The sequence below is a fragment of the Sus scrofa genome, chromosome 14, assembly GCF_054392235.1.
Source record: "Sus scrofa isolate SSC_HxYL_T2T_F1_AM1 chromosome 14, Sscrofa_HxYL_maternal_Yorkshire_Landrace_v2.0, whole genome shotgun sequence".
In the NCBI taxonomy this organism is placed as follows: domain Eukaryota; kingdom Metazoa; phylum Chordata; class Mammalia; order Artiodactyla; family Suidae; genus Sus; species Sus scrofa.
This window is the reverse complement of record NC_139396.1, coordinates 124801785-124818438: the sequence shown is the minus strand read 5'-3', so window position 1 is coordinate 124818438 and position 16654 is coordinate 124801785. Positions and strand designations below refer to the sequence as shown.

The window sequence follows — 16654 nt, the reverse complement described above, 5'->3', positions numbered from 1 at the left end:
AAAGCTCTCAGCTCCTATGCAACCTGTCTCAAACCCTGATGCATCAGAATTGCTGAGTGCTTTGAAAAAAATACAGATTCCTAGGAACTCACCATAAAGCGACTCAGAATGTCCCACAGTGGGGTCCAGGGATGTGTCTTTTTGACAAGCTCCGACAGGTGAGTCTTTTATCCACAGCACCTGAGAACGCTGGCTCTCTGATCGAATCAAGGTCGTACCATAACTACATAGGTTGTCTCACACAACCTATCTCAAGACATTTCAGAAACTTTTTGAGTACTACTTGCTCCAGTAAGTATGCTGTTTTAGAAGGCAGAAAGCATGTCATGTGCTAATTATGGCCAGTGACACCATAAAACAGAAGTGCGTTACTGAATGCTTTCAATTTCTTATAATGATGGTAGGTGGCATGTCATGGGGCCTTTTTAGCCCCAGACATCACTCCAGAGAATTCCAAACAGATATAGACAAGGGCCATTAGGACCCAGATCCTTTCCTCTTGGGCTGTTTGCCCACGGGAATAGGATGTCCTAAAGCAACACTTCCCCCAAGTGACGTGTTGATAAGTCTGGTTATCAGAAAGATATTATTGGGGGTGTGATACACGGGGCATTTACATTTTCCTGATAGGCTTGGTCATATGAAAGCTGACAAAGAAGGAAAAGGAGCAGCGGTGTGGTGCAATGTCAACAGACAGCTGTCCCCTGGCTTCCCGATAAATAGGATGACTTGCATTGCTGAGCGGTGCGGTCACTGACAAAGGAATGGCCCTCTCACATTTCTTCCTGATTCACATATTCAGTGGGGTTACTTGCCCTCCCCTCCCTCTCCTGCTTCCCAGACACTGAGTCTGGAATGAGAATTCACCTGCCTCTGAGTTGGCCACAGGAGGGGGCGGGCTGTTACTTGGGTTCCCAGGTTGGAAGATTATCTCACCCGGCCCTAGCTATATAAACTGACGGCAGTGGAGGGGCTCCCAAGGGCTGACTCCAGGGTTCATCCCCCAGAAGAAAACCATACAGACGAACTTCAGGTCAACATGATGGTTCTGAAAGTAGAAGAGCTGGTATGTAAGGCATTATTTTACACAGTGGAAAACAGTGCAGCCTTGATTTTTATTTGAAAATTGAAATGCCCTTTTCTTTCAGGCATAATGCATAGGTACTCTGAATGTGTCATATATGGAAAATGGTTGGTTTATGTGGTGAAATAAGTGAAACTGGAAAAGATGGAGTTGCCAGGAATGAATTCTCTACCTACTTCCTATTTATTATCTTCTTCGGTTTTCTTACTAAAGTGTGGAATCACATATAGTTATCCAAAATGCCTTAGGGGAGAAGTTCTATTGCAAGAATATATATCTGGAAGCTACTACGCAAGGCAAGGGATCATCAAAAGTACCTAAAATGAAAGAATTTTAAATAATCTCGGGGTGGGGGGAGGTTGTTATGATTTTGCTAGGAAAAAATGTGATTAAGTGGATTAAAAGTAGATTTAAATACATCAACCTAATCTAAACCTTGATTTAGCCAAGACAGGAGGACAAGCATTTGAAGATAATCCCAGAACACTGAAGCAAGGCATCGCGGCCTGCCATCTGAGAGTGTGGGGCATGGAGGCCACTGTCAGCAGAGAGGGAGGCCCAGGGGCTCTCGCCGCATCCTCTGTGGAGAACGACCCCAGGACAGGCCCTGCTACTTCTGACCCTGCTGTCTCCTTCCCTTGCAGGTTACAGGGAAGAAGAACGGCGGTGGGGATGCTGGGGAGTTCCTTCCTGAGGATTTCAGAGATGGAGAGTATGAAGCTGCTGTCACTTTAGAGAAGCAAGAGGACCTGAAAACCCTTCCGGCCCACTTTGTGAGCCTGGGAGAACAACAGTGGAAAATTGAGAAAGAGCGCGAGGCCGAGGTAAGGACCGTCCATGAAATTCACCAGAGGGAGCTTGGAGGTGGAGGTGCCAGGCAGGAAGGAGAGGAGAGAGACAAAGTGAATGCAACCATTCCAATGACATTTCTTTACCAAATTCGAACCGATAAAGAGGCAACTTCAATGGGAGAAGCTGTAGGAAATAATTCTTTGGCAAGACTATGACCTCTGGATTCAGAATCAATCACTGAATGTCCTATAACCATGTTCTGACTGACAGACTCAGAAAGAGAAACGTGTCCAGTGAATTCCTGATGTCATATACTGCCAAGTTAATCCCAAGCAAGGGAGCCTCCTTTTTCTCACTGATGTGGTTTGTGGTCATTGTGATCACTCTTTGACTGTGGCCTCTTTCTGTGCTGACAAATGTATTGCTGGGTGAACTTTCATTACTTACTAACCACAGATGAAACATGCATTAGTGAGCTGTAGTTCCTGGGACAAGACCGTCTGTTTCATGCGCTCTGCTTAGTGGGGCACCTGAGAGACACTGGCATTGACATTTTAGAGCTTAAAACTTACCACTGGAGTCTTCTGAGTTAAAAGAAAAATCATGAGCATTATAGAAATAATTACAAAATCATCACTTAGAGACTAGATCCTATCTCTAATGAAAAGTTCATGCTTCAAGCATCGAGATGTGAAGATGAAGGCAATTAGCTGAAAAATTAGACCTCAAAATACCTGAATAAGAAATCACTAAATTGAAGTCAAAGACTTATTTTTAATTTTTTTTACTTCTTATTTTTCTGCTCACACCGTTCACATACCTAGCTTGGATCTTAAAGATTTTGTTTAGACACAAGCAGAATGCTTGTCAGTAGAACTCACTGTATTCTGAAACATGGATTTCTTTTTTAGCTCAAGAAGAAGAAACTAGAACAAAGATCAAAGCTTGAAAATTTAGAAGACCTTGAAATAATCATTCAACTGAAGAAAAGGAAAAAATACAGGAAAACGAAAGTTCCAGTTGTGAAGGAACCTGAACCTGAAGTCATTGTAAGGGTTGTCTGGTTTTGCAATATTACGCCTCGGTGTTATGCTAAGAGGAATGTCTGTTGGGGGGTTTGACTGAATGTTGGAAGCTCATGGTAACCTTCACCCTGTGTTTCTGGCTTTAGACAGAACCTGTGGATGTGCCTAGGTTTCTGAAAGCTGCCCTGGAGAATAAACTGCCAGTGGTAGAAAAATTCTTGTCAGACAAGAACAATCCAGATGTCTGTGATGAGGTAAGACTTCTACAAAGCACTGCAAAATCCAGCTCATTAATTTTGTGCTTCTTATGCTTTCTTGCAGCCTTGCTAATCTGGTGCCAAAAAATCAATCCACCTGAAACAGTCTCCCCAGCTGTTGCCACATATGCCAGTAGCTTTAACAGGAGAGTGCAGTGGTCCAAAAAGAGAAAATGCTGGATTAGCGCTATGGACTGCATTATTTTTTGCACTCTCATATACTTCTGACTGATTTTTCAGTTTATCTTTAATTGTTAGATCTTTGGGATAGACGTTTAATAAGGCAGGACTATTGAGTCCCCATTAGAGACATATATTATTAGAATTATCTTTTGACTCAAATACATCATCAGCTCTACACAGGGAATCCACAGACTGAAGTTTAAGTGCTGTCTCTAACACTATTTGCCTATTCGATTTTTAGCAGCCAATGTGCATCTTCTAGACCTCAGTTTCCTTATCTGAAAATAGAGGGCACTGGAGTGAAATAATGCCTCAAGGTGTTCCAGCACACACAGTCTATTAATTCATTTATATGAAGCATATTTACCAGAAATTACTAATCCTTTTTGTATCCTTTCCCCCATGAATTGAAATGGGGGATCATTTCTGAAGTTGAACTAAAAATGTCTCATATTTTTGTGAAAATGAATTGAATACTTTCTGATATCCAACCCAGCAACAGTCCCAGATGGAAGAAAACTGCCTGAACTGCATGGCAAATACCACACAAATTATGAAAGCACAAAAATACAAGAAAGGGAAATGTCAGCATTTAGGTAGTTTTGAACTTTTTAAGTTTACATGCCTTGATGTAGACCTCTAAGCACTTAGAAATGTATATTGCAGGAAACTCAAATGTTGGTTGCAGAAAAATTGTCCTAGTCGACAATTTTAGTAAACCTGACATTTCTCATTCATAAAGAAGCACTCAAGTTTCTATCAACTAGGTCGCCAGAGTCCCCAGCCTCATACTTCTTTGAAAGGATATATGCTTATTTTTATATGCATTGCTCTCTCTCTTTGAAATCTCTATTCTGACAGTATAAGCGGACAGCTCTTCATAGAGCATGCTTAGAAGGACATTTGGCAATTGTGGAGAAGTTAATAGAAGCTGGAGCCCAGATTGAATTCCGTGATATGGTAAATATATTTCTTTGTTTGGAAATGAGCCAAAATAAGTCACCTATGGCAAGGCTTGAGAAAACCTACAATGAAAATCGGGGCTGACTGGATTGAAAATTGATCTGAGAGAACTAGGCAAAAGCTCATTTCTCCATACAATGGGAAGTTGGGAGGTGGGACTAGGTCTCATGGAAAGTATTTTCCATACATACTGAAAAGGAGAGGAGTGTTCTGGGGGAAGGAAGGAAGTGAAATGCTTGGACAGGATTCAATATCCTATCAAAGACTTGTGTCATGATTGAGTCAGTAGCCTTACTGAAAAGTAATACAGTCCACACATGCCTTTCGGCATCCCTGTGCTTCCATCATATGTGGCAGACTGCTCCTGGGCTCTTGGCTGCCAGTAACATCTCAGAATTCTCTAGCTGCACCCTTTATGTGATAGATGCCAATTGCCATCAGTCAGATTTGGGGCAAGACTGCATACAAAATGAACTGCAGCTATGGAAAGTAGTTGCTATTCAGACCTCAATAATTCAACCACTGTGATTTCTACACAGACCAGTATACGGTATATTTTATGAACTGAAGACTGAACTGGGAAAATGCTTTATTTATTTAAATATAGCTCAATTCAACTTTATAGCAAAGAGGAAAATGGACTGGAAAAGTCCAAAGGTGGACTTTTCAAATTTGGCCAAAGCTGAACCCCAAAGACATACGCACAGAAAAGCAAAAAACAAAACATAAAGTTTACATGGAAAGACACATAAATTCTTGAGTATGGGATTTGAGGGCCAGGGACATACCAAAAAGAGCTCTTATGAGTAAGAGCAGTGACCACAAGTAATGGTGGCCAAGGGACAGAGGGTGTACTAGCACAAATGACAGCAGAGAACCAGCAAGAGACAAAGGAATATGTGTCAGATCCATATAAGTATCTTTTGGAAGGGACTACTTTTATTCTGCCAGAATTTTTTTTTTTTTTTTGTCTTTTTTGCTATTTCTTGGGCCGCTCCCGCAGCATATTGAGGTTCCCAGGCTAGAGGTCCAATCGGAGCTGTAGTTTCCGGCCTACGCCAGAGCCACAGCAACGCCAGATCCGAGCCGCGTCTGCAACCTACACCACAGCTCACGGCAACGGCGGATCGTTAACCCACTGAGCAAGTGCAGGGACGGAACCCCCAACCTCATGGTTCCTAGTCGGATTCGTTAACCACTGCGCCACGACGGGAACTCCTATTCTGCCAGAATTTTTAAGTATATTTGTCTAGAACTTTTGAATGTATCTGGCAAAAAGCAGTTAAAAGTTCTACGCAGATGTGGGCTTCACTATCTCTTCTGCTACTTACCAGCTGTGTTTCTTTGGGCAAGAAACTTGAATTTTGGAGCCTTGTTTTTCTCATCTGCAAAATGAGCACAGTGACACCCACTTCATGAAGTTGCTGAGAGTATCAACGCATCTGCAGCATGTGGCACTATGTGGGCATAATTTGCAATAAATTGTAGCTCTTATTCTCTTTTTAAAAGATTTGTTAGGTTTAAGAGCCTCTAATGATGCAAACATGCACACAGATACACACACACAGGCACGCACACTTAATTCACATTCACACGCCTAAACGTTCAGCCAAAACATATGGCAAGAGCCTTCAACTACAATAGTTAGAACTGGTAACCTAGATGAGGGGAGCCTAGTGTCACCACAGATGCCCAGGGCAAACCTGGTGCTCCTGGGCCTTAGAAACCTAGGACATCTCCTCTGACCAGGCTCCTTCCACGGATTCACGTCCTTTTACCTTCCGGTACAGCTTGAATCCACCGCCATCCACTGGGCCAGCCGTGGAGGAAACCTGGATGTCTTAAAACTGTTGCTGAACAAAGGAGCAAAAATCAGTGCTCGGGATAAGGTATTTCTCCTCCTGCCCCCTTCCTTCTCCTCCCTGCCCCTTCGCACATGCCTTGGGGTCTGGGCTGGCCTCTGGGGCTCAGCAGGCTCTTCTACTTCACAGTTGCTCAGCACAGCGCTGCACGTGGCGGTGAGGACTGGCCACTACGAGTGTGCAGAGCATCTCATTGCCTGTGAGGCAGACCTCAACGCCAAGGACCGAGTGAGTAGCTTGGTGTCCTTGGGCCTCCTAAAGCTCCACTCCCCATTTATGTGGAATCCCTGCCCCAGCCAGGCCCCCCTGCAGGTCCCACTTGCTGGCCTCAGGCCTACGTTAGCCCCTTCACTCTGCTTGTCTAGGAAGGAGATACCCCCCTGCACGACGCCGTGAGGCTGAACCGGTACAAGATGATCAGACTCCTGATTACGTATGGCGCCGACCTCAATGTCAAGAACTGTGTAAGTGCTCAAGCAAGGGGCCCTTCTTACCGGCTTTCTAATGAACAGGCATGGCTCACATACTTGAAAATAGTCTTCTAACAGTATTTCAGGGGTCTTTTGATGGTTTAAGTGCCCCTGTTCATTCCTACGAGGGCACTGCTGACGTTGGCAAGGACTCAGGTCACCTGTTCAGAGCTGGGGGAAGAAGCCACAGTGACTCCTATGACTTCAGTGCCTAAAACAGTGTCTAGTAATTCTTTTAAAATTTGTCCTTGAAAATATAAGGTGGCTGAATAGCCCACCTTTCACAAACACAAGCACAGTCTGCCTTGGCCATCCCTGGCTGAGCCAGGCCTGAGGTAGTCAGGAATAAAGACACCCACCATTCCCGAAGTGGTCAAAAATTCCACAGTGGTCAGTGCAGCCAAGAGCTAAGGAATGCAAATGAATCAACATCTAATCTGAGTAATTCTAAGCAGTGTTTCCATCCTTACAATAGCATGACATGCTACCACTTTCTTCCAGGGGCAGCCATGCTTTGCCTATATTTTTGAGATAATTTTGATTCACTCTCCACTTTGGTTTATCTGTACATCCCTCAAAATAATTTCCTATATTTAGGTCCTGAAAATGCTTGAATAAGTCCCCTCTACAAGTACATATTAATTTAGCTTCATCTGTAAGCCAGGGAATGTAACCAAATTTTCCTCATGGTCCGAATTCCCAGTCAAGCATCATCTGAGCTTCAAAAATATCATTGGGAGGAATGAGTGTAAAGTACTGAAGAAGTAATTTGAAAGAAGCTTTTGGAGAATCAATTTACAAAGACAGAAAAAAAAATCCGTTATCTTACACTGTGAATAATTTCTTACTCTTATTGTATTACTATTAGAGTGAAAGGAATACTTTATCATCAAAAAAAAAAAAAAACCTGGTGACAGGAACAAAAAAATAAATTCAATAAATAAGAGACTGCTTGAGGTGGGGAAGTATAAACAGTAGGGTCCCTTCATCTTTGATTTATTAAGAGCATTAGGACTGCTCTTAATCAATAATTTAAACATATTATCAGAAAGACTAGAGTCAATGAAATCCCCAAAGTTGCAGGAAAAAAATGTGATTTTTTTTTTTTCCCCAGACAGTGAGACACTACCCATAGAGATAAACAGTGTATAGATTTGGGGAGACTGTGTAAGCAGTCAGGGAGCCAAGAGATAAATTGCAATACAGAGGAGTTCAAGGAATTCATGGAAGAATAGCCTGAAATATACAAGCAGGGCTCATGGCTCTGAATTATCAGGAAGACCTTAGCATAAAGGCTCTGGTACTATTAATGTCATTGACCCAATGGATGGATGTTCCCCCAAAAGACCACTAAGCTATTGGACACCATCTTGGAGGGAACTGGGAACAAGACATTATCCTATCATTGCCTAAAACTCTGTGTTCATGTCTGCTGGTGAGTGTTCCTGAAGGAAGATGCTACGAGGTGAGAAGGTCCAAAATGAAGGATGCAGGGCCACTAACTCAGATCCACACAGGGGCCAGGCAGATGCGTAACTGACTGAAATGGTGGCTGTGGGGTCTGAGCACATAACTTAAAGGTGGTGGCCCTTTCCCAACCCAGCCCATGGTTCTCTGTGGAACCATGGGTTGGTTTCCAAATCTTCTGCTTTTTTCACAGAGATCACAAATTCAGTTGGGAAATCTCTTAATCTCCAACTGTTGCCAATTAATCCCAACATTAAAAAAAAAAATCTAAACCAGGTATTGAGGCTGATGTGCATCTTAAAGCTGCCAGTCTGAAATCTCTGGGATAAAGAGAGACTTCTGAGTTAATAGAGATGGGAAATTTTAAGACTTCCCATATTCAAAGATAAAAATTGAGAGGTGACATAGTTTTAATTTTTGTAAATATCCTGATATATGCATAAAGTAAAAAAAATTGGGGGTCTCAAAATTTATTTAGTCATACATCATTAGTATCATCTCCAGGAAAAAGAAATTTCCTGGGCAAGTTAAAGGTAACTTCTGAGCAAGCTGTTAAAACTCTACCCCTGGAGTGGTACCTGAGAACTGAAGCAGCTCATTTAGCACCAGTTTTTATCAATGAGGAATTCATTTTCCAAAGTGTCAGGAACTGGTTCCTGACCAAGGAAGGAGGCCATACCCTCCCCATGCCCATTCTGCAGGATCCTGGAGATGCATGAGGCAGTTTTCGAATTTCAGAATGACTTGGCTTACTCTTGCCATTTAGTGTCTAGGGACTAGGGATTGTTACCAATATGTGACATAGTCTCACAGGAAAAAAAAAAAAAAAAATTGCTAATCTGAAATGCCAAAAGCATTCCCGTGAGAAACAGTGAGGACTGGTTCGAATGTAAACTAAAAACCATTCAGAGTGGGAAGCATTAAAACACTTCAATAACATACACCTATCCATTACCTCATTAAATACACACACACACACACTCACACACACATTCAAGAGATGAATTTATAGACATTCCCCGTCTGGAAGTCAAATTTCCTCCTCTATTCTGATCAGGCTGGGAAGACCCCGATGGATCTGGTGCTGAACTGGCAAAATGGAACCAAAGCAATATTTGACAGCCTCAAAGAGAACTCCTACAAAGCCTCTCGCATAGCAACTTTCTGAGAAAAAAGACAGACTCTTCCACAGGCTGCTCTTCACCAGCATTTTGAAGTTGCCGCCCCAAAGAGCAAACCCTCCTGAAATCCAGCTTCTGTTTATCAACCTGTTGTAAAGCTGCACCTAATGATATTTTGAGAAAGCACAGGAACATAGGTATCTCCCTTAGTGAAACTCACTCTATGTATTTGTATTTACTCCTGTTTATTTATTTATTTACTGTGATACTGCCCATACCCAGCTCCTTCATGACCGTCCCTCTAGTGAACAAGCTTTGTATGTAACATGTCAGAGCCTTCCCGTAGGTAGCTCTTAAAACCCTGTTGACCAGCAGTGCGTCACTGCCTACTTCTGTGTCACCTTGCTTATCTAAGATGTTGCACGGTGTTTTTGAAAGACAGAGGGGATGATTGTTGCCCTCTTTTCTCCTGAATTTTTAATGCTGGAGTTTGAGGTCATGGAAGGCCTGCAGTGACAGAAAAGGAAATGGGATGAAAGTGACTCTGTGAGAAGGACAAGCAAACCATTTGATGCCTGGGCCTGGTATTTCTTACCAAGTCACACACAGCGCATACCAAGGTGTGGAGAACGTCAAGAGTGTAAGCGGAGCGCAGTGGAAGGGGCAGGCCATTTGGGCCGTGCCGAACCGAATGTGTGCAAAAAAGAAAAGTGACTGTGAACTGTAAATGTGTAAATGTATATTATGTTGTATGGATATTTTATATTCATAATAAAAGCAAATTATAAACCTCTTTACTTCTTTTAGTGGGAAAGAAACAGGCAAAAAGCCCATTTAGATGGGCTTTTCCTAGTTTGTCATTAGGAATGTCCTGTAGAAGAGCCCTGCTCAGTATTTAACATGTACACAGCCACCTGAGGATCTTGTTAAAATGCAGATTCTGATTCCTCCAGTGCGGGTGGGGCCTGAGATCCTGCATTTCTGACAAGCCCCCAGGCAATGCAGGGTTGGTGGAATACCACAGATAACAGTGAGCAGCAAGGCTGTGAAAACCCTGCAAAGGAGTATGGGCCCCAGTGATGGGAAGAAAGAGACCCCTGGTGGGGAAAATGATTACTGCGTGTTAAGGTGCTCCTTAAAACATTCCCATCAGGGTTTAACTAATCTGAGGATAAACAACTGTGGACACCAGCTGGTAGTGTCACAGGCCACCCATAAGAAAACAGACTTTGCCAGTGACTGCTGACCTCCAAGAGGAGCTATTTTGTTGCCATGTGCTGGGATAGGTGCTAAGACCTGTGATGAGAAAACCAGGCTGTCCCTGCCCTGCCTTCTTGGAATAGATGAATATTAAAGAAATAATCACAGAAATAAATATGTGGTAACAATCTCTGTCAAGGACAATGAAGTAAAGAGTACAAAGTCCTGGAGTTCCCTCTGTGGTGCAGTGGGTTTAGGATCCAGCATTGCTGCAGCTGCGGTACAGGTTGCAGCTGTGGCTTGGTTTTGACCCCTGGCCTAAAAAACTTCCATATGTTGCTGGTGCAGGCAAAAAAAAAAAGTGCTGAGAGTCTAAGTTGTAGAGGCCCATAATTTGATGCGGAAGTGATTTCTACAAAGTCTTCTTTGAGGTGGGGAACTTTCAGGGGAGTGTGAAGAAGATTAAAGTGGATATTCAAGCAGTGTTCTAGGCAGCAGAGGGAATACAGAAAAAGGCAAGGTTAGGGGAAAAGTTTACCACTTGAGGAAATGTATGAAGGCCAATGAAAGCCAATGTGAAACATTGGCACTGGAATATTCATAACCTCTTAGCTATGCCTCTGACCCTCTGAGATGGTGTATAGGCACAATCTATAACCAGAGGGTCTTCCAGTTAGCTGGTCATGGACTTGAGAGGATGGCTCGAAATATTCTGAACCTTTTCTATCTAGTCTCCAAACAAACCTTACAGTCCAGCTCCCAGGAGTGCTGGGAGCTTCATACTCCCTACCTTGGTGTCCTCTTGGGTCCTGGCTCTAACCCATCAGATCCTTATGGCTCAGGGTCCTTCCATTTCTTCCTAGCAGAGATGTCTCCCATAGCAAAACTTGAATTTGTTATTACGTGGCCAAGTTTTTGCTTTATATCTTCCTCAAGTCCCCTTTTGTCTTCCTCAAGTCCCCTTCCCCACAAGAGCTGGAAGGTAGAGGAGAGAAGAAAGTAAGGGGTTAAACACTTTTGTGTTGCCACATAGGAAAATTTGCATTAGTACACTGGAACAGGGCTTGAGAATCAACACAAAATAAGTCACATTATAACAAGGCCAACTCAGTGACTTTTGCCAATGGAAAAGATAAACACTTCAGGCAAAATCTTCAAGTTTCTTTTACATAGGTGGTCAACTTTTATAAGCTCCTTGTCTTCCCACCTAAGCCAGCTCTTTGCCCACAATTTGTCTTTTGTATTCTTTTATCAGTGAAGGGAACCTCCACTGGCCAGCCAAGGAGAGACTCTTAGAAGTTGCTCTTGACTTTCCCTCTGCCTCACCCCTCTTTCAAATCAACCACCTAAGATTCTTACCAAGCATACTACCTAAGGAGCTCTGGCATCTGTCTACCCTCTTTCATCCTAGGGGCCACTCCCCTAGTTCAGATCACCATGACATCTCCCAGATGACTCAAATAGCCAGCCTCAGATAACTTCCCTCCAGGCTGTCCTTCCAGTTGTAGCCAGAATGATTTTTCTAAGATGCAAATCTGGTTAAGTCTTTTGCTTCAAAATTTTTGCAATGGCTCCTGATTTCCCTCAGGAAGAAAAAAAAAAAATAAAACAACCCCCCCCCGGACCTTTACGTTTTCTAAAATTCTTGAAATCTGGCTGCTATTAACTCTTTATTCTCATCTATTTCTCTTTACTTTTCTAGCTAAACACTAAATTTCTACTCCACTGACTTTTCAGTTCCTTAAAAAATCCAGGCACTAGCTTTTGTTCTCACAAACTGTGCTAGCTCCTTGAAAGGCTCTTCTTCCCAGCCCAGCCCACCCTGCTGCATAAATTCTCCTCATTCCTCCCCTTCCAGGTAGCTAGATGTCCTCCAGGAAGTCATCCTTGACCCTCAGACTTGTTAGTCTCAAGCATGTTTCTGTTGCACTTCTTTGCTCCACGTCGTAACATCTAACATCCTGTCGTTACCTCCCAAATGAAAACATTTCCTCTCCCCTTGAACAAGTAATTCATGCTCATTAGGAATTAAGCCAAGTATGAAAATGAATAAGGAAGAAGCAAATGTCACCAATAATCCTAATTTCAAGACACTTGTTCTCATTATTTGTATGCACATTGTATATGGGCACTTTACATTTAGTCTTGTAAACTGGTTTTCAATTGAACAACTTATTCTAGACATCTTTATAAACGGTGGTCCTATGTTTCAATGCACGACAATCAACTAACTCATCCTACCATTACTGGGCATTTAGGTTGTTTCTATTTTTCCATTTGAGACATTGTTGCAACGAACATTCTTATCCATCCATCCTTTACACCTAACCAGTTATTGCTGAAGAAATACATTTATAGAAATACCTGTAAGGTTGATATCAAACTACCCCTTCCACAATATGCTGCCTTTCCCTACAGTCATAAAAATACTCATTTTATAAATCTTTTATTTTCTCAACCCTATCAGCAGAATATTTTTGATGATTTTCCTCTGATTACTAAAAAAGTTCAGCATCTTCAGGTTTACTGAGCATTTTTCTGGGTCAATCTTTTTTGGTCAATTTTCTATTAAGTCAGGTTCCCTGGAAGCGGTACTTGAAATAAGGATTGGTGTATAAGTGATTTCGTGACAGCGCTCTGTAGAGGATGGAAGGAAACAGAAGAGGGGAGGACAGAAAAGTGGCAAAGACATGGCTTCCGAAATCTCTCCCAAACCTAATCCCACGGGGAGTTCAGGAGCACAAACTGCATCGCAGAGGCCAGAAGGCTGGCTGTTAGGCTCTGAATCCGGCATTCACCATGCGCCAACCTCCACGGGTGGAGTAATACATCCCCCGGCAGGGTGATGTCCATCAGCCCAGGAAAATCCTCCTGCGGAGGGTGAGGATAAACCACTGGTACCCCACATCTGCAGCAGCTGAGGGAGGGGGACACCAGCTTGGTAAAAAGCATCTGGATGAACACAGCAGTATTTGTCACATTGAATATTTGTTTTTTTAAAAAACAATTTCTTCTTTAAAAAAGCTAAGAATGCTGAATCTCTCTGGAATGTGCATTGTAAATGTAGCTTCCTAGCTGTTTGTACTTTCCAAACACTATATTTTTATACAGACAAACTGATCAAGCTTTTATGTTTTCTAGCTTTGATGACCACATTTAGGTCTTTTCCATTCCAAGCTTTCTTTTTTCTTTCTTTCTTTTTTTTTAATGAGCTTTTTCTCTAGGATTTTACACTTAAAAAATCTTAAATCTTTAATCCACTTGGATTGTTTCTTGGGTGTGAGGCAGGGATTGGACTTGCTTTTTTTCCCCTAAATGACAGAATAACAGCTGATACTTATTAGGTACATCCTATATAACAAGTCCTGCTGAGCTTTCTATAAATTTTATCTACTCAACCCTCACAATAATGCCATAGGGAGAACATGAAGGAAGGGAGGCACAGAGTGGCTACATCATTTGTGCAAGGCCACAGGTAGTAAGTACTAGCAGGTTTGGATTTTAACACAGATACTGTGTCTTCAGTTAACCACTTAGTGTGCTCTAAGTGGTTCCAACACCACTTAGTGAACAACCCATTATTTCTTGTAACAGGAGTGGTGGATCTGGACTCCTGACTCTCACTCATCTACATGGATTTCTGCACCAATTATATGCTTTATTACTAAAGCTCTGCTGTACTCTGCAGTGCTCACGAGTACAAGGCCCTCCCATTGTTTTTTGACAAAAATTTCCTAGCAATTTCTTTTTTCAAAATATCAAGCCTAAAAAGGAAACATATACATAAGAAAACAAAAATACACAGACGCTTTGTTTTGGATTTTGTTAAATTCATAGATTAATTTGGGGGAGAATTTGATGTACTGTGTCTCCTTACCCAGGGAAATAGAATGTCTCCCGCCATGTATTCCAATCTTCCTTAATTTCCCATATCATTTTTTCTTTTTTCGTTTTTTGGTCGTTTTAGAGTTGCACCCGTGGCACATGGAAATTCGTGGGCCAGGAATTGAATCTGAGCCACAGCTTGGCCAATGCCAGATCCTTTAACTCACTGTACCAAGCTGGGGATCGAATCCGCATATCCGCAGCTACCTGAGCTGCTGCAGTCGGATTCTTAACCCACTGTGCCACATTGGGAATTCCATGGCCATCTCTTAAAATGGTATTTTATAACAAGTTACTGTTAAGTAAGACAAATGGCTTCTGTGTATTCATTTTATAATGGACCACCTTGTTGAACTTTTACTAAAGATACTGCCATCTTGTTGCTACTAAACCAACAAGTAGTGGTTCATGTTCTAACAAAAGCAAACTTAAGAAGAAAGCCTGCTTGCTGCTCTTCATTGGTGACCAGCCACATACCCTCCTGTCTTGAGTAACAGGATAAACACCTATTCATAAACAGAAAGCAGGCGCAACTGCAAATATATAACAAATGTACATAAGCTATATTTCTAATTCTTACCCAGTTGCTTTTCTTGAGTTTTCAAGACTCACATCTACCATAACTTTACTTCCTACCTAATATAACATAAAAGCGCTCAATATTATTTCTGGTGCAATTGGGGCTAATCAGTTGGCTGGAAAAGTAGACTAAGGAGGGCATCAAAAAAGTTGAACATACAACCCATTAAACACTTTAAGTTTAAAATATATAATTGTACACTCACGTGCTGATCTTTAAAGAAAGGCCAGAGCCTATTCTTAGGAGTATGGCTTCAATGACTGGAGATCTACATTCTTTCCTGAGTTCCAGTCTCTTTAAAGAAGAAAGAAAAGTGGTATCGCATTTAGTTTTGATTTGTGTAATTTGTGATGTTGAACATCTTTTCACGTGCCTGTTAGCCATCTGTACATCTTCTCTAGAAAAAATGTCTATTTGGATCTTCTGCCTATTTTTTAATTAGGTTGTTTGGTTTTTTCTTGTTGAATGAGTTCTTTATACACCATATCAGATATATGACTTAAAAAATATTTTTTCCCCATTCAGTAGGCTGTCTCTTCATTTTGTTGATGGTTTCTTTTGGTGTGTAGCTTTTTAGTTTTGCTTTTGTTTCCCTTGCTTGAGGAGACGTGCAGAAAGATATTGCTAATACCTATGTTACACCCGTTAGCCTATTAGAAAAAAAAGGCAGTAACAAATGCTATAGCAATGATGTGGAGAAAAGGGAACTCTCATACCCTACTGGAGGGAATGTAAATTGGTAGTCATTAGGGAAAACACTAGGGAGATTCCTCAAAAAATTAAGACTAGAACTAGCAAGATCCAGCTATTCCACTTGAGACTTTATCAAAAAAATATAAAAACATGAATTTGTAAATAAATACACACTCCTATGTTCACTGCAGCATTATTTATAATAGTCAAGCTATGGAAACAATCCAAAAATGCCCACTGACAAATCAATAGTTAAGGATGTGGTGCATATATATATGAAATGTATAATATATAAAAATACATAAAATGGAATACTACTCAGCCATAAAATAAGACGAACATTTGCCATTTGTGACATAAAGGCTGGACCTTGAGGGTATTATGCTAAGTGAAATAAGTCAAGGCGAGAAAGATATATACTATACGATTTCACTCTTATACGGAATTAAAAAAAAAAAAGTACTAAATGAAACAAAAACAAACTCAGATAAAAAGAGTAGTTACTACTAGAGGGAAAGAGAGGACGGGGGCGGGGAGAGAGCAAAATGGGTAAGGGGGTAAACTGGTGATGGATGGAAACTGACCTTTTGGTGGCATGCTGTAGTGTACACAGAAGTTAAATAGAAAGCTGTACACATAAAACTTAATGTTATAAACAATATTACCTCAATTTAAAAAAATAGAGAACTTAAAATTGGTAAAGCAATGCAAGTGCAGAATTTCTAGTGACTCACCTCCAAATCTAGCTGTCTTACTCACATTGATTTTGACAGTTCTTTTTAATGACTCATCTTTTTCAAACTTTTGGAAAACATCAGTTTTCCTGGGAATTCTTTTTTCCCCTCCTGATTCATCAGTTTTCATAATTTTAAATTAATTTACACAATTTTATAATGCTAAATACAATGGCATAAACAGACTTGTGAATAAACACACACCTAACTTGCGAATCCATGTGGGGTGAGGGCAGAGGCAAGCTGGCACTCCAGGAAGTGGCAGGCTCTGGGTGTAGGGGTTCAGCAGTGGTAGCCATCAGTTTTACAGAGGGAGGCGAGTACCTTAATCCATCAAA

At 41.5% G+C, this 16654-nt stretch overlaps 1 protein-coding gene and 1 long non-coding RNA gene across 3 annotated transcripts; one reads left to right on the top strand and one right to left on the bottom strand.

Moving 5' to 3' along the window:
* The first annotated feature begins 978 nt into the window (after positions 1-978).
* On the top strand, positions 979-10017 carry ANKRD1 (ankyrin repeat domain 1). Of its 2 annotated transcripts, NM_213922.1 has the most exon segments (9): positions 980-1066; positions 1729-1908; positions 2788-2925; positions 3048-3155; positions 4203-4301; positions 6095-6193; positions 6296-6394; positions 6532-6630; positions 9161-9935. In NM_213922.1, coding segments are annotated over 9 exon segments (960 nt in total). In that variant the 5' UTR covers positions 980-1039; the 3' UTR covers positions 9272-9935.
* On the bottom strand, positions 6661-16654 carry LOC146396976 (uncharacterized). Its single transcript, XR_014826610.1, has 3 exons — positions 16521-16654; positions 15095-15183; positions 6661-6807 (listed from the first exon to the last, which is right to left on the bottom strand). It is a non-coding gene; the product is annotated as an uncharacterized LOC146396976 (long non-coding RNA).